Source organism: Mytilus trossulus, chromosome 1 (assembly GCF_036588685.1).
Source record: "Mytilus trossulus isolate FHL-02 chromosome 1, PNRI_Mtr1.1.1.hap1, whole genome shotgun sequence".
Lineage (NCBI taxonomy): Eukaryota > Metazoa > Mollusca > Bivalvia > Mytilida > Mytilidae > Mytilus > Mytilus trossulus.
The window spans coordinates 15,599,060-15,618,088 of record NC_086373.1 but is presented as its reverse complement, the minus strand read 5'-3'; the positions used below and the strand labels follow the sequence as shown (position 1 = coordinate 15,618,088).

General features: G+C 32.6%; 2 protein-coding genes across 2 annotated transcripts; both read left to right on the top strand.

Annotated features, from left to right (window-relative positions):
* Positions 1 to 7,978: 7,978 nt before the first annotated feature.
* LOC134716381 (uncharacterized) lies at positions 7,979 to 14,545 on the top strand. Its single transcript, XM_063579359.1, has 5 exons — positions 7,979 to 8,251; positions 11,285 to 11,497; positions 12,562 to 12,889; positions 13,375 to 13,432; positions 14,050 to 14,545. The coding sequence occupies exons 1-5, from the start codon at positions 8,215 to 8,217 to the stop codon at positions 14,527 to 14,529; spliced, it is 1,116 nt and encodes a 371-aa protein (XP_063435429.1). The 5' UTR covers positions 7,979 to 8,214; the 3' UTR covers positions 14,530 to 14,545.
* Positions 14,546 to 16,478: 1,933 nt separating this feature from the next.
* LOC134727469 (uncharacterized) lies at positions 16,479 to 18,179 on the top strand. The gene has a single exon (XM_063592182.1). It carries the CDS (start codon positions 16,479 to 16,481, stop codon positions 18,177 to 18,179), a length of 1,701 nt encoding a protein of 566 aa, XP_063448252.1.
* Positions 18,180 to 19,029: the final 850 nt, after the last annotated feature.

Sequence of the window (19,029 nt, the reverse complement as noted above, 5' to 3'; positions counted from 1 at the left end):
GAAAACATGCAAGTATTCTCAACAGAAGCGGATGAAAGAATTATTGTATTTGAAACTCTGATAGAAGAAAAATAAAACGATAATAAAAAAGAGATGTCCAGTGTACGTGAGGAAATGAATATGTTTATGATGAAAAATGAAATTAGTCATAGTACCATTAGGGCAGAACTTAGATTATCACTCCAAAAATCAAATAATCGTTGTATGAATAGTATCAATAGAATGAAGACATGTAAAATCAATACCATGTTTTAATGTTGAGGTTATCTTGTTGAGGTTATCTTGATGAGGTTATCTTGCTTTTAAAGTTTTAAGTAGACCTCTAAAGTAAATATAATGTACCTAAACACATTAACTCAATATTACTTTTACAAAATTTTCTCACAAAACTATTATGGAGTATCATAAAACTTTACGCTAAATCATGCAGACAGCCGAAAGGAACTATGACATCTTGGATAAAGTTAAATTATTGCCTGTACCAAGGCAGGAAAATGTGAGTTGTTATCCATTCGTTAGCTTTAACTTTGCCGTTTGATAATGGACTTTCCTTTTTTAATTGAGTTTGAGATTTACTTTTTTTTTTTAAATATTGAAAATTTTGTCTACTTGGATGTGCAGATATTTATGAAAATAGCTAAATAGTATTGTTCATTTCATATTTTAGATAAATATACATATCAATTAAACCGAAATTGATCTTATCGGTATTTAACGAGTTTTACTTCGACTAATAATTTCCTTTTTCAGCGGATACGAGTGATATAAAAACTTATCGCTAGAGAGTAAGGGGCTAGGTGGCGTAACTTCGTCCTGGGTTAAATAGTGATTCACAGATTAATCTTTAGTCATCTCAACTCGATTGCTTTTCTCACTTTCGCCGTACTGGCCCAAGCAAGAAATTTAATCTTGTTGTGGTGATCAACTATAAGTTATAAAAATCAGAGAATCGAATCTGCGATTACAATTTAAGGGGCTCGAGTGTTTTATATGTAGGAGTTTTCATTGTTTTAATTCTAGAAATGAACTTTATCATATACTAAATAGAAAAAAACTTGAGGTCATCGTTTATTTTAGTTAACAATCTACACCTTCGAAAAAAGCATGCATTTTTGTTGAGTACCTTTTTTTCTGTTGAACTAATATGAAAAATAGAGGTAATATCGAAAAAAAGAAAAAAACTTAATTACAGAAATTGCTTAAATTTTATAATTGTTTAGTTTAAGTACAGCTTACAGAAAAATAATAATAAAGAATATAGGTTATCGATGAGATAAAAAAAAAAAAGAGACATATTTGGCATATTTGCACCAAAGGGAGATATTTTTGAGTTTTTTCAATGATATAAACATTCAAAAAGTCGTCTTAGACTAAAACGTTTTTATAAGTTTTTGGTTGATTTTTGTACCATATCATAAAAAGTAAAATCACAAAAAAATACAAAACTCAGAGGAGAATCCAATCGGAAAGTCCCTTATCACATGGCAAAATCAAATGACAAAACACACGAAAAACGAATGGACAAAGACTGTCATATTCCTGACTTGGTATAGGCATTTTCAAATGTAGAAAATGGTGAACTCAACCTGGAATTAAGCGCTAAACCTCTCGCTTTGTGGTAAGAAAAAAGTGTATTATGCATGAAAATTATTACATATAATTAAAGGTTACAATTTAAATCCCAATTTAATAGTTATAGTATAATACTGTATGTTAAGAAGGGCTTACTCCGAATAGACGTTGAGTCTTGATTGAAAAATTTACTAAAACAACGAAAGATAAGTACGACTAGACATGATTTGTTTTAGTAGCTTCAAGACGTATATTTTATAAGAGGAGCATAATTTGCTAAATTCATGTTTTCTATTTACAAAATGTAATATATAACCTACTAAAACGTATATCCTAATTAATCCATGTCAAAGAAACTAAACAATTTACGGACTTAATAATATGTATCAGAATTTCGTTTGAATTTAAGTCTAGACGCCATCTAATTAACCATCCAGGTGACCTCCGAAGACTTCCATTCGTCTTATAACACGTAATAAACATACGTATATTGCGGTATGGGCTTTTCTCATTGTTGAAGGCCGCACGGTGAACTATAGTTGTTAATATAAAAACGAAGATGTGGTATGGTTGCCAATGAGACAACTATCCACAAAAGACCATAATGACACAAATATTAAAAACTATAGGTCATCGTACGGCCTGTCTGTGTTATTTTTGTATCTTGTTGACAGTTGTCTCATTGGGTATCATACTACATCTTCTTTTTTATATATAGATATAGATAAAAATAGATAGCAAATACGTGCAATTAAATTTTTCGAAGTCTGTTTGATTTCATGTCATAGGTAAGAAAATTTGTCATTTTTACCTGTATAAGAAAGAGCTTTGTGGATCAAATCAGTTAACCAAATTGCTTCACTTTCAATGTTCAGTATAAATCATAATATGATAAACTACGTAATGCCCGCGTCACACTGTCCCGATTTTTATATACGATTGACACCCGAATGCGAAAATTGTAAGTTCGTACGAAGTTGGTCCCGATCTCATCAAAATACCAAAAGGTGACCGATGCATGTACGATGAATAACGAAGTTTATACGATGGTGCCGACATTATATACGATAGCAAAAGATGGACATACGAAGGTTAATCGAAGACGATATTTAAGCTTCATTTCTCACCCGAAGCCTACACAATGGATCACGAAGGCTACACGATGGATTACGAAGGCTACACGATGGATTACGATGATGGTGCGATAGCCATACGATGTCTAAAAGACATGTAAGTTGCGTGCAGATAAAATTGTTATGGACACTCTAGAACCAATTTGGCAAAATGCTCAAAACTTGGTATGGTGTTGCTCGTTAAGAATATCTTAAGCGCTATTGACTTTAAAGTTCAAAGGTCAAGGTCACAGTGGCAGTTGTAATACAAGGCAATATCACCCTTGTGGACACTCTAAAACCAATATGCTTCAAAAGATTTTAACCACATTTGGTATAGTGTTCCTCCTTGTAATGATCTGACAGTTTTTACGTTCAAGGCCAAAGGTCAAGGTCATGCAGATGAACTTGTTTTTTTCTCATTGAAATAGCATAATACACAGAAAATTGGTTGCTCATGTTTTTACCTGCTGGTTCTAAATACAATAATAAAGGTATTTCCAGTTACTGAATGTTTTGGTTGATTTCTAAAAAAATAGTTTATGTTTCAAATATGCATTTTCAATTTACCATTTTCTGCATGTGCAAATATAGTGTCCATATTTGTCCCCAATATGTTACATACGAGGGGGTGCCACGCTCGGCATTGCCTTGTTTGAACTGTAAAATGTGTGCACTAGTCTGAATAATCACCCATAATTATGCCCATGTTTATTGATCTATCTTAAAGGTAAGATAATGGGTTCGTTGATCCCTTTTATTCAAAAAGAGCTCTTTCCAGGAGAATATCATAATAATATAGACAAAAGGAAGGATGTGTGGAAAGCAACAAATGCGGTAAAATATGACATATAGAAAACAAAATGGTTAAAGAGTAAACATTCGTGTGACAACAACTCAGACGATACATAAAAAATCAGAATAATGAAGAAAAAGTTGCTTTCCCAAAATACGTGTACCTACAGTGTTGGTGTACGAGGCGCGTTTATGCTTTTCATTATGTTTCTTGATATGAAAAATTGACAAAAAATAATATTTTACTTGTAAAAGTAAGTTCTGAGCCTGTAATAGCTGCTCTTCTTGTTCCATTTGAATTAATAGAAACAAAGCTGTAATAAATTATGTAATAATTTAGTCATAAGGAAATTATCACAATTTGAAAGATTAATCTTTCTTCTTTCTTTTGGTAGCTCATTTACTTTACTTTTATCTGTTCCAGTTTCTATCTGAATTCATTAAAATTTTAAAATGCTTGCTTTTTTGTTTGCAAAGTGTGAAATCTGTTGACTGCGGTGTTGAAAATTAATACATATGGAAGCAGGTTCAAAACTCAGTAACGAATATAAATGGACAGTCACGACGGAATAATTCATCATATCAAAATATCAAATCTGTTATGTGGTTGTACATTAAGAACTTCTCGAAGACGCGAGGCTGCTTTGATCAAGCAATCATCAGATACAAAAATTTGCATTTGATTATCAATCAACATTGAAATAAGGATAGATGTTATGGTTTCCAATGAGACAATTGTTCTGGAACAGAGTTTAAAAAAACTATGAAAATCAGTTGAAAAGTGTTTAACTCCTCAGATCGATCCGAAGCAGAAAACATCTAACAAAAGCACAGACAAGACATAGAAGCTTATCTATTATCACACGGAAAAAAAAGACACACAGTAATATCAGAAAGTACTCGCAATAGCTTCCAGAAAGTGTAGGGCCAATAACAAAAAATACAAAAATCATGTAATTAAGACTAAAATATCTATCAGTACACATCCAACATCCAATAACTTTAGTGTAACGACTTGACATTACATACAATATCAAAATATCGGTATCGACAGATTTTAGTACCATCAACTGTATAACAACTGTATAACAATAATATTTAGTATGGTTGAAATTAACTGATAACAAAATCAATATTTATACCAATAAAAACATTATTTGAATATTTTTAAGTACAGTGTTGAATTCGAAATCATTTAGAATATGCTTATCTTAAGGATTGATAAGTATATTCGGTTCGTATCTTAATTCCAACCAAGTTTTCAAACAAAATCTTTGTATATATGTCATTATGAAAGAATTAAGTGAAGCCAATTGTGGCAAAGAAATCCCTGACTTAATAATTTACCGCTCATGGAAACCCAAACGTTAATATAAACATGGGCAGAGCGAACGAGCTGTAATATCAACATTGTCCTTTTTTTCTTTAGATAACACAAAAAGCATTGCTTGAGTTTGATTTTAGCACACACTGGGAAACATTTAAAATTTGAAGTACGCGCATTACTAAATATCAGAGGCAAATCATGACATTATCTGTCCTTTCCTCTGACGTGGATTTCTATTTAAAAGAGGGACGAAAGATACCAGAGGGACAGTCAAACTCATAAATCAAAAATAAACTGACAACGCTATATACATGATGCTCTGTCACTAAAGAATTTAAAATTTGGTGACTATGTTGAACTCATCTATCCAATCGAACTAGAGATTGAGTACATTAGATACAGTTAAGTCGGCATCATAGCTTGACTTAATCATTTAGAATCTTAGTTTGTGTGGTAGGCAACCATCCCTATTGAGGAAAGATAAAAGATTGTTTTCATTTAATGGAACTATCACACAATAAATTACTTCATTGGATGCACTCGTACTTCTCCATTTAGCGTGTCTCTGAATGTAGAGCACATGCTGCTAAACATAAAAACGAGTTGTCGTCGATAAATGAATATTACAATTAATAATAAACTCATCATAGATACCAAGATTATATGCTTTTATTTGCGCCTCTCGTGAACATAAGACTCACCAGTGACGCTCGAATCAAAAAAATGTTAAAAGGCAAAATTCAGTACGAAGTTAAAGAGCATTGAGGACCAAAAAGTTCTTAAAGTTTTGCATAATACGGATAAGGTAATCTATTCCTGAAGTAGAAATCCGTAGTATTTAAAAATAAAAGATTTGAAAACAATTAACTTATAAATATGACAATATCAATGATGATTCATGTCAACACAGATGATCTGACTACTGGGGTAATAAAAAATCAACCAACAGTGGCATCGACCCAGTGTTGTTGTAAATAATCTCATTATTAATACCAGGATTAAGTGCAGCTTTTCTGGATGTGCTTTTTTGGGAACGGTTAAACCCAAATAATCTAAAATCCAGAATGCTCAGAAACATTTGGAGCTATATGATATAATGGGAACGTAACAGAATAGCTAAACTAATCTTTGTTTGAAAGCAAATATTTGACAAGCGGATCCTTGATTATGTTACCAACATTTTTACCCCGCTGTTTGCAGATATAAATCACGAATAAGTCGATGATTGAGCGAATGTTCGTACGCTTTCAAAACGTTACATCACAAAAATACTTTGAATTATTTTACATTGTAATTTCGGGGCCTATTACAGCTGACTTTGCGGTATGGGCTTTGTTCATTGTTTGAGGCCGTACGGTGACCTATAATTGTTAATTTCTGTGTCATATTTGGCCTCACGTGGGGAATTGCCTAATTGGCAATCATACCACATCTTCTTTTTTATAACTCTGAGTAGTGTAAATGTGTGTTTTTGCAGGCCAACATTTAAGTATTAAAGTTTTTGCTATCGCAAATTTAGTTCTCGATACTCTCGAAGACGTTTGAGGAAAGTATCATGCAACCAAGCATAGGTAAAATTGTAAATATTAAAATCATTTACACATATTAAGTACTTTGTGTGAAACAACTACGCGTATGACAGAGGACTACATAATCTTACCGTTGGAAAGACCTAAATTTCATAGAATTAAATTTATGTATAAAATGTTCTTTATATATTCAATTTCCATACACTTATTGGCCATGACACAAGTCTTATAAAAAATAGATTTACGTTGATGAAATAGATTTGAAAATTAAAAAATATGATGTTACAGCGCATTGCAATTAGATGTTCTTAATTTTATATCCACCCTTTTTCGTGGAAAAAGTATAAACAGCTGCTATTGTCTGCTCTATATTCGGGTTGTTGTCTCTTTGATACATTCCCCATTTCCATTCTCAATTTTAGTTTCACATTTGACTCTTCTATCTGCTTAGACAGCATACCAGGAACACTAGTACTAACCTCGGACCTAACGATAAACAGACAGAACTACTAGGTAGATATATGGTTAGCACTGAAGAAGACAACAGCTTTTGTTGACTTTCTATACGTAAACAGTAAATAACACTTTAAATTTGTTGAGCATCGTTTTAGACTTATAATTAAAATACAGTTAAAAATAAATAACTACGTAACAACTCAGTTTGTTTATAAACAATCAAAAACATTTGAAAACCAATTATTGCAAAAAAATAATTTGTTAATGTTTTAATATATAGCTTTAAGCAATTATATCCCTTTTTACAGCTTTTTTGAGTTAGGAACTGATATCGGTGGATTACATGTAAATAGCATGTCATTAAAAGGACTCCATAAGATTGATTAAACCCCAGAATACACTTGAATATTGACAGTGGGTTGAAAACAATTTCACGGAATTTTCAGCAGTTACTTTTTCCGCCCGCCGTATTTCATTTTAAATATCACAAGTCACTTCATTTGGGGATAAGGAAAACTGTTTTTGGCTCCGACAAATGGAGCATCTTTCTTGACACATATGACTCAGATTTTCAATACTTTCAATAAGGGGACTTCAATTGCTCATATAAAGAAACCTTTAGACAATAACCTCCTCATTAGCATAAACTGGGACTTTTATATCGGTGTTCAAAGCATTTTGACAACAAATGAAATCTTGTAATTTTCAAATTTAATTGTTCATTTTATTTGAATATAGTGTACAAATAAATATCCTTAACATTGTTTATAAACATATATTTTATAGCCTGAAGATAAATTCAAAGTTATGTAATTTCTCAGGAAAACATACAATGTCGAACATGTCATTGTCACGTCAGGTTTATGCTAAATTAAATACGTTGCTCTACTTAAACAATGGAATATCTACAGTCCTTTTCGGCCTGGGTTCATAAGTCAATTTAAATCAAAAATTGAGATAAAAAATCCAATAAATTCAGTTGGTGCTAATTCTTTAAAGAATTTTATATACTATTAGATTTCCGAAATAGCCGGAATCATACAACATAACGATTCTTACATGTTATTATACGCAGATAAGTAAATGCAGTTAGGTAAATGTAGTTATTGCAGTACTGAGGTGTCAATTTTTGAACAGTAGAACTGTAGCATTTTAATTAGACATTTTGTGAAATAGAGATTAACCATTACAAGCAGGAATATCTCTTCCGGGAAAAATCAAATTATATTTCTCCTTGTGATTTTAATTTAGGATGATGTAGCGTTCTGTACAATACTGCCTGAGGCTAGTGTACATGTATATTAAAATATGATTCATTTGATCCGAGGAAGGCCTATGTACGTAATACCACACTTCACTTAACAACCAAACAAATTAGTAGTGACAAAACAATGAAAACAGGAATACAGTTAAAGACTGAAAAATGACAATGAACTGTCCGGATAACCACTGTTGTAAAGGTCAGTTTAAATTTACCCTACGCTTCGGACAAGAAATAAATATTACATGTTGTTTTCATCTTTTATATTCATATATTCAGATATTCAGATATGAAATTAAATACTATACAATTGTCATATATGTATAGCTATAAATGCTCATAAACGATCTGTATTTTTGAAGAAATGATTTGTTTTAAAAACTAGCTTTTAGAAAAGTTAGTGCACTTATTTCTACACATTGGTAAGATGATCTTTTCTTTTGTTCAATGTTAAAAAATAGGGGGTAGGGGATCAATATTTCTTGTTTTTGGCTCATCAGTTTATCTTACTAGGTAAATATTTCACATCAAAATATACATAAATGTCAAATTTGACAGATAGTGACGAATACACTCAATGCTTGTATATAGTATATCATAGTATTACACGGTAAGATATAATATAAGGAAATTCCCTCAAATGGAGATATTTATATCACGTCACGAAAAAGATTGTTTTGTAACTTGTGGTTTATTATTTTGAGAGCCTTTTGAATTTCACATACGAAAACCATATAAATAGCTATTTAGACTTAAAATCCCTTGAAAACTATTAAGTTTCTCATTGTAGATATGCATGCCCTTACAGTCCTTACATGCATACTCTCTATTGCAAATGATTAACATCCGACTTTTAACATGGTTTAAAATTCTGAATTTTTAACAAGAAAAAATGACGGTTGCAGTACGTCAATTTTTGAATAACTTGTTTTAGCTTAACTATTGATATGCAGCTTTCTATATATCTTATTTTATTTTTTTTACTTATCCAACTTTAAAATCTGAGCGGACAAAGTGAAAAAAAACCAAGTCAGACGGGGACAAGTGTTTCATTTTTTAATTGGTCCTTGATGTCAATATACATGAAGTATTTGCCACTGGACGTAAAACAAATAATAGACCATTAATTCACATGTGCAAAATTTTTTTAGACGATCAAGCGACAAATACTCGTTGATACTTTTATAGGTTTTGAAAGCAATATCAAATAAGTTTTGTTAAGATCAACTATTCATGATTACTTCAATTTTTTTCATTACTAAAATAAAATGACGGGGAACAAAAATAAGACTTGTTTAAACAGACCACCTGTTCATTTTTTTCGAAATAAACGACAGGTCTACATTGAACATAATTTAAACGTTTAGAATAAATTAACCAATATGCGAAATGCGCCAAAAATCCATCTGAAAGAATTCAATAAAATTGAGAATGGAAATGGGGAATATGTCAAAGAGACAACAACCCGACCAAATAAAAAAACAACAGCAGAAGGTCACCAACAGGTCTTCAATGTAGCGAGAAATTCCCGCACCCGGAGGCGTCCTTCAGCTGGCCCCTAAACAAATATATACTAGTTCAGTGATAATGAACGCCATACTAATTTCCAAATTGTACACAAGAAACTAAAATTTAAATAATACAAGACTAACAAAGGCCAGAGGCTCCTGACTTGGGACAGGCGCAAAAATGCGGCGGGGTTAAACTTGTTTGTGAGATCTCAACCCTCCCCCTATACCTCTAACCAATGTACAAAAGTAAAAGCATAACAATACGCACATTAAAACTCAGTTCAAGAGAAGTCCGAGTCTGATGTCAGAAGATGTAACCAAAGAAAATAAACAAAATGACAATAATACATAAATAACAACAGACTACTAGCAGTTAACTGACATGCCAGCTCAGACTTCAATTAAACTGACTGAAAGATTATGATTTCATCATATGAACATCAGACACAATCCTTCCCGTAAGGGGTTTAGTATCATACCATCATAACATATATGAGAAGAACATAACCCGTGTCATGCCAACAACTGTTTTTTAGAATAAATGTGTTTAGTTCCGACGCAAAGACCTTATCAGTGACTCAATATTAACGCCAAAATATGCAATCTTTAATGACTTGACAACAGTATCGTAATTATATCCCTTCTTAATAAGTCTATTCAAAGGTTTTGTAAGTTTATGAGGTGAATACTGACACCTTTGTGCTTTATAAAGAATATTTTCATAAAACATTGGATGTGAAATACCTGAACGTATAAGAAGTCTGCATGTTGAGCTATATTTACGAATGATGTCTTTATACCGATGATAAAATTTAGTAAATGTTTTGACTAGTTTGTGATATCGAAAACCCTGGTGTAATAATTTTTCAGTAATACATAAATTTCTCTCGTTAAAATCTAAAACATTGTTACATACACGAGCGAATCGTACAAGTTGAGATATATAAACACCGTTTATAGTTCCTTAATTTTTGGTGTTAAAAAAATACAGTTGAAATAACCTCATTTTATATCGTATGAGCTACAGGAAAAATTATAACTACAGTGGTTTACAAGCCACTTACAGCAGAACAGACCCAGTGGTTATCATATAAACATCATATCAAGTACAGTATGCACGACACATGTTTATGGGATATTCCTCATAGAGTACTTTTGAGACAAAATTTTGGGAAGATATATAATACCTTACGTATGTTTTAGAGGACTCGAACTATAAGTACCTAAAACTGTAAAAATACGACTTAGATACAAATGAGGATTTAAAATTGACTGTCAATGAACATTATAAACATATCTGAAAGTAAAATTGAATAATTTTACTACATAAGACATTATCCAAACCAAAAAACCTAAACTCTCAAAATATAAACTGGACAAAATTTCGAAAATAAACATTCAACAGATTTGATAGTATTGTATCACTTATAATCTAAATAAATATCTTAAAGTAAAAGTTCTGTGTTCTGTATAGACATACAAATTAATGCACAATGAAAAACCTAATATTTCTTCAAATATTTATTCTTTGAATCAGTGTGATTCTAATCGATAGAATTTAAACAAAGAAAAAACCAAAGAGAATACAAAATAAGCATTTGTGACCTATAGTTATAACTTCTGTGTCATTTCAGTCTCTTGTGGAGAGTTGTCCCATTGACAATCATACCACATCTTCTTTTTAATACTTTCTTCTAATAGTGTTCTTTATTTCTTGACAGATGGATGCTATCAGTATTGTAGGAAGGTGGAATGTTCAGGGAATGGAGGGTATAATTCTGATTGTGGATTTCCGTTGAGAAATGTGGACTGTGTAGATGTAATTCATTACTCTAAGCCGTCTTGCGTACACAATGCTGAAGAAATTAACCATTATGGAATCTTTTACGTCAGACCTGGATGTACAGCTACTTTCAAAATATGTTCTGGCCAAGGTTGGTAAAAATAAAAGAAAGAAAGAAACATGGCATATTTTTTCCCCAACTTTATGTTATTTAGGGATGACTGCGTCTCTTGTTCTTTGGACTGCCTAATTCATGCATTTCGAATTAAACGAATCTCAGCTGGTATCATATATTTACAATCTAGAAAAAAATTGTTTTAATTACATTGAAGACCTGTTGGTGACCTTCTGTTGTTGTTTTTTCTATGGTCAGGTTGTTGTCTCTTTGATACATTCCCCATTTCCATTCTCAATTTTATTTAATTGAATTATTTTACAAAAAAACGGCTATGATTTGAAACTATCAGAGATAAAGGTTCGGTGAAAAGAAATATACAAATTGTGTGTACATTGTCGGAAAATATATAATTATTTGTATAGGCTTTAGAAACAGGACGAAAAGCTAGACTCGCCGAACTTTTCTCCTGTTTCGTAGCGAGTACAAATAACTTTAATATTTTCCGACGATGTCTTATTGTTTTTATCCATTAATTTACACCCGATGATTGAAAATTTAGTTCTTAAAATCCTAATTACTGTCTCTAATTTTTCAAAGAAATCGACATAATTTATACGCGGACCGCAAAAAGGACCCCAAAATGAACTGTCACGCTATTAGAAATAGCCACATGACTGCTTTCTCAACATGGAAGCATGGTAACAGGCGACGAAATTATTTGTACAAGTACACATAAAGCAAAACATTATTTGTATACCTGGTAATTGTACAATAGTTGACTGATTGCAGGATACATATTATTATAAATATAAAAGCATCAAACTACATAAGTGCCGGCATAATAAAATCAGGCAATAGTTTTGTGGAACTTGGTCGGAAATTTATGCTTTGTTTCTGGTAACTACACAACATACCAGATTTTTCAACAAAAGAAAGCGTATTAACATTAGGTCTTAATCGTAGACATCATTTGTCTGAATTAAAGACATTTAAGTTTTAGCTTTTTAGTTTAAATTTCATTGTGAATACTTAAAGGCTTCATTTGTAAAATGTTATAATAAAAATATCAAAAAAATAATACCATCTTCTTTTTACAGTTTACCAACCAAGTGACTTCCCAGCTGTCCCAAATTTTTGGGAACCTTTTCCTGTGTTTAAAACCACACCTATAACACCGACATCTACGTTTACCAATTCAAAAAACAATAAAGGCCACATAATCAAACCAGCCAACAATAATACAAGCAAAGGAACAAAGGAGAACAGTCAAAATACTGGGAATTCACTTCACACAAAACCCACTATCGATATGTCTGACAATGGAGTTGTTATGGAGGACCTAGCTATAGGTATTGGTATCGGAGCAGTGTTTGCTGTAATCCTTGTACTTGCAATTATTCTAGGCTGGAAATATTATTTAAAAAGGTTTGTTTAACTTTGTAAAAATAACACGAAATTTTGTTTAAGTACAGCATATATTTTTAACAGCGGACAGTTAAAAAAATCAAAACGTCTTGAAATTAATGTGTCCGTGTAAAATAACCTTACACACACAAAAAAACAACACCTTAATTATTACTATTCCATATTCTAGAGAGGCGAAAGATACCAAAAGAACATTCAAACTCATAAGTCGAAAACGAACTGAAAATGTAACTGCGAAAAACGAAAAAATACGAAAAAAATAACGGTACGAAAATTACATGATAGAATACTTAATTTGTAGGTACAATTTTTTTAGAAACGTGCACAGAAACACCAACAATCAAATGCCCACCACTTTGATACTCCAGAGCAACCGCACATGAACAAGAACACAAACACTAAGACACTAATTATCAATTACTACAGATTATTTCAACACGCATTCATTTACAGCATCGCTAAATTATCGTGTTTGCCTATTTCAGACAGAAAAGGATTTTGACAGAAAATAATTCAGAAGTAGCTATACCAGCATCTAATCAGGTACTGTGTTATTTGTCTTAAAAAACTGAACTAAGGTAAATGCATGTGCACACACCTTTTGTCATAATGCTCAATTTGTTTGCAATCGTTTTACCTTAAATTAGCTTCCAACCTATGTTATTCTTTAAAATCAAAAGATTACATGTAGATGCTGTTTACGGTTCCATCTTAATGTGGTAGACTGGATGAACTTTAAATACGTTGGACGTATACATGCACAAATGATTCCCTCTATACATTTGTAATAAACAAGTGGGAGAAGTTATTAATGGCGATTTTTAAGAAGTTTCCATGGAGAAGATTTTGTTATCAGAAAATTGTTTTTTTATTTAAAGTTTTTTTATGTTCTTCTACCAGTAAATGTTTGACCTGATTTCCTTTAATAGAAATGCTTGTCTAATTATATTATGGGTTTGTAAATTAGTGATGCAGTGGACATCCGCCATCACTGTATATCAAAAACTCGTAAATTTTCATGTAAAAAAGGAACCTGAAACATAGATATTTTAGTGCGTTATTGCAACGTGCAACTTTTTACCTTTCAACAATGAATCAGATTGCCAGATCATTCACAAATTAGGGATCAGTAATAATACTTTGAACGTTTTCATTTTTAGACGGACAATCCATTATATTCTATAGACATGCCAAATGCAACCAATAGGAATAGTTCTCTAAGTGACCATCGCTATGATGAAGTTTCGTCAAATCAAGAACCGGGTGCTCTATCAAGAACATTTAGTGAACCAAAATATGAAAGTATTAAATCGAGACACTTTCGCAACGGAAACAATACGTCAGGTAACAGACGAGTATCCAACCAGAGTAGCTTGTATCAGACATTTGCAGACGACGCTTCAACAAACCGGAAGCTAGAACAAACCGATAGTGACATTGTCTACAACTCATATTTTCGAGATAGTGCTATAAGTAATACAATGTCAACGACTTCGTCACACAAGTATTTCATTTTAGATCCCGATGAACTTTCACAACCAGACACAAACGTTCCACAAATGAAAGAAATTAAAGAAAACGACGAAGTTTCGAAACCTGAGGAGACATATTTTGTACTGGAGAAAACATCTGAAAAATAAAGTGTAACATGCCAAAGCTTACTATTTTATTTAATATCATATATCGGAAAGGTTTATTTAATATACCGATAATACATTGCCGGTTTACATCAGACGTCTATCACTCAATGGAAAAAAATGTTCTTTCGGAGCTTAAAGTAAAATAGCAGTGATGCCAACCCAGTGGTGTTAAATATTAATATTTCCACCTCGTTGATACTGATGTCTATCCCCTCTTAATTGTTCAATTTTTCAATGTTGAAAATGCAAGGTTACCGCATTTGTCAACTTAAATTTTTAACAAATTATATAAGAGGCGAAGGTTTACTTAATTATTCTTAAACAGGTCAGGACCACTACCTTAAATGGAAATGCATAAATTAGCATTCTTATGTTCTCGCACATGTAATTGTTTATTTACATGTGACGCAATTTATTTTTACCTCGGTTTTTGACCAATCCAGTAAATGAGTCACAATGCATGATGGACTACTACGTGTTTACAATCAACCACGAACACGTGTTATTTACTGAAATACAACACATTTTTTCGTGCGATGCGGGATTCACAATTTCGCTTAGTTTTTCATTTTGTGTATCTTCATTTATAGTTCGTGATATAAAGTATTACTTCCATGCTCAGATTAACGAAGAGTTGTTTCTATGCGAAGGAAAAAAGGGTTTGAATTACCCGATATATAGCCATTAACATGTTTGATGATGCACAGAGATTTCATGTATTAAGATATAGGAAGATGTGATGTGAGTGCCAATGAGACAACTCTCCATCCAAATAACAATTTGAAAAAAGTAAAACATAGGTCAATGTACGGCCGCCTTTGTCCACCAGAAGCAACAAAACAACAGCGATAAAACACAATTACCCATGAGACAAACTTACTGGTGTAAAGTAAGCCGTCGATAACAGCGCTTGCTATCCGGTGCTGATATTCAAGAGTACAGCAATGTTGGTATAGATAATTAAAGGCAAATGTGGGATCCTTGAATTTTGTGTTCGTAAAAAAGGCGAAGAATATTTACATACATGGCAGTGTTAACAAAATCTATAAGTATTTTTGTTGGTCACATTTCAGTATATGGGACTTCCAAACTGTTCCCTTTGTTTAGGTAGTGAAGTTAGCAACTTTAGTTTCAGTTTGTTCGTTTTTTAACGGGCTCATACATTTGCCAAACTGAATAAAATCATTACAGCTGATTTCTTAAACCTGCAAAGTAAAACTTTGGTTGGCTTGCTTGCTTTGTGTGTATAGTTGTTTATACAAGCTTTGAAAATAAGATTGACATCTTTAAACAATATATATATTATATATATATATATATATATATATAGGCATAGTTTAACTTGTATATTTTATATTTTGTACAATATACAAACAAAGCAAGCAAGCTAACCAAAGTTTTGCTCCACGTTTATTAGGAAATAAGCTGTAATGATTTTATCCATATGTATGTGTGACAAGTTGGAAAATTTGATATGTTTTGTGAAAATTGCAGCGTTGGATCTGTAATAAAAAAGAAGATGTGGTATGATTGCCAATGACACAGCTGTCCACAAAAGACTAAAATGACACAGAAATTAACATTTGTAGATCACCGTATGGCCTTCACCAATGAGCAAATCCCATACCACATAATCATCTATAAAAGGCCCCGATATGACAATGTAAAACAATTCAAACAAGAAAACTAACGGCCTAAATTATATAAAAAAAAAATGAACGAAAAACAAATATGTAACACATAAACAACCTGCCCCTGTCGATTTCATAACACTTATTTTTAGCATACTGAATATTATGATGTTCTTACTATTAGTTCAGGTCCTGATAAAAAAAAATACACATTCAGTACAGAAAGAAGTGTTTCGATGAAGTTTCGTGTTTTTCTGGGCAGAAATGATTTTGCAATAACAATATATAGAGAATAATACATGGCAAAATTCGTATCATATGTTACCTACATTTAATGGCAATATATTAGAATGGCCAAGCTTTTGGGATTCGTACAAATCAGCAGTTCATTCCAACCCGACATTAACAGATGTTCAAAAGTTTAATTATTTGAAAGCCCAATTAGAAAACGAAGCCGCTCAGACAATTGCCGGATTTTCTCTAACTAACGCTAACTATGCCGAAGCCGTTAATGTTCTGATAGAGAGATTTGGACAGACATATAAAATAACACAAGCACATCTACAAACACTGCTTGATATTACGCCACCCCGAAATGATCTCATAAGCTTGAGATTTTTTTACGACAAAATGGCGAGTTTAGTTAGAGGACTTGAATCGCTTGGACAGACACAGGACTCATACGGTAATTTATTAGTCCCGATTATAATCAACAAACTACCCGGAGAAATCAGAAAGCATCTCGCTCGGGAGCATGGTACGACAAATTGGCTATTACGAGATCTTCGAAGAAGTATACATAAAGAGATACAAATCATGGAAGCCGGACAAGTTACACAGACAGATAGTGGTATTTCGTATTCTACCTTTTTCGCCGGTGCTAACTCACAAAGAAAACACAACGCAAGTACTAGAAATGTTAATCAGAATTTAACAGAAAAGCCGTGCATTTTCTGCAAAGATATCCATTCGCCTGCCAACTGCCAGAAAGTACGCGATTTAGATGAACGCATCGCTATTGTTAAACGTAACAATTTATGTTTCAACTGCCTCGGTACACATCACATAAAAGAATGCAAATCGAAAAGCTCATGTCGTAACTGTGGTAAACGACACCACACTAGTGTATGTAATGAAGTTGAACACACCGCGAACCCCGACCAGAGAAGTGAAAACCGTTTCACTGACACGAAAGATTCCGCTCACAGTTGTACGAACGAAAGTATGACATTTACACCAACTGTAGTTAATCTTGTGAAGAATACCGAGATACAAGAATACTCAACAATATTACAAACTCACTCAAAAGTATTGTTGAAAACTGCCGTGGCCCCCGTTTGGTCAGATCATCATTGCACAGATACGAATATTTTGTTTGATGAAGGCGCTCAAAGATCTTTTGTAACGGAGAGTCTTGCGCATAAATTGAATCTACAGAGAGAAGGAGCCGAAAAGATTCAACTCTCATCATTTGGAGAAACCAACACTAATGCTAGGCGACTCGATAAAACCACAGTTTATGTTGAAACTGAAACTGGACATAAAATCTCAGTACATGCATTAATCGTTCCTATGATAGCTACGCCGATACAGAACCACATTCGTTTCATTGACAGGAACAGTAACTATTTACAAGATCTAAAGCTCGCACATCCAGTTATGCAAGAGGAAACCTTCGAAATTTCACTATTAATTGGAGCCGATTTTTATTGGGAAATAGTTGAAGATAAAGTTGTACGCGGGAACGGACCCACCGCTGTCAAATCAAAATTTGGGTACTTACTTTCTGGACCGTTAAATTCAGAAAAATCACAGCTATCAACAGTGTCAAGTATTTCCAATGTACTTATTTCACACCAAACAGAGGAACACAACTTAGAAGCGTTTAGGAAGATTGAAGATCGAGAAGTAGAATTTCAACAAGTACACAACGAAAAAGAGAACTATATAAGAACTTCAATAGAGTTTCGCGACGACAAAGATTATGCAAAGTTACCATGGAAACACGACAATGATTAAATAGAACATTAAATATTTTTATGGACTTTTGGAGTAAAGTATGAGCGAGCATATTTGTTTAGAAATGTGTTACGGAATTATAATGGACTGTAATGCGATTTTGTTTTATGAACTACGTTAGTTCAACTGTGAAAGAACTGTGATTCATTTTTTCATTTGAGAGACTTTAATCTTAATTCAATGTAATTTATATATGTATTTCAATTTTCTTTTCTACGTAAAGTAATTTTTTTGAGGCCCCGAGAATGTCGAGAAGACCGCGGGACCGGCAACGTATCGGAAGTCATATTGTATCTAAGGTCGACGTCACACGGCGACGTCTCCTTATCTTCGCTTATTAACTAGTAAACGTCAAACTACAAAGCTGTTGTGTATTTTATCAGAGTCATATTATAAGATATCGTCCCCACAGTTGTATCATCCCGATACATCAATATCAGCCCGAGGGCCTTTGGATTTTGCCATGTATTATACGCTTTATCATATATTTCAACAGAAGAGTATTATAGTAGTATATGAACTGTTTTCTGATCCATAGCACTGGGTTACCTTCAGTTCTGCTTTTGTCTTGTTTCAAAGCTTTAAAATAACTGCTCAATTATTTATACGAAGCACCTTACAATCTGTTGTTTTGAAAATATTTTGTTTATTATTGTATATATTTAAGTGTTTTGTATTTTTTATAGTTGCATTGAGTGTGCCAAAAAATATGTTGTAAAAACTTGATGTTCGTGACGTCACATACAATATGAAAAATTGATGTACGTGACGTTACATACCAAACAATGACGTCATTCTAAAAAATTACCTATTTTTAGAAAAAAAATTCTTCAGCAAAAAAAACACCTAA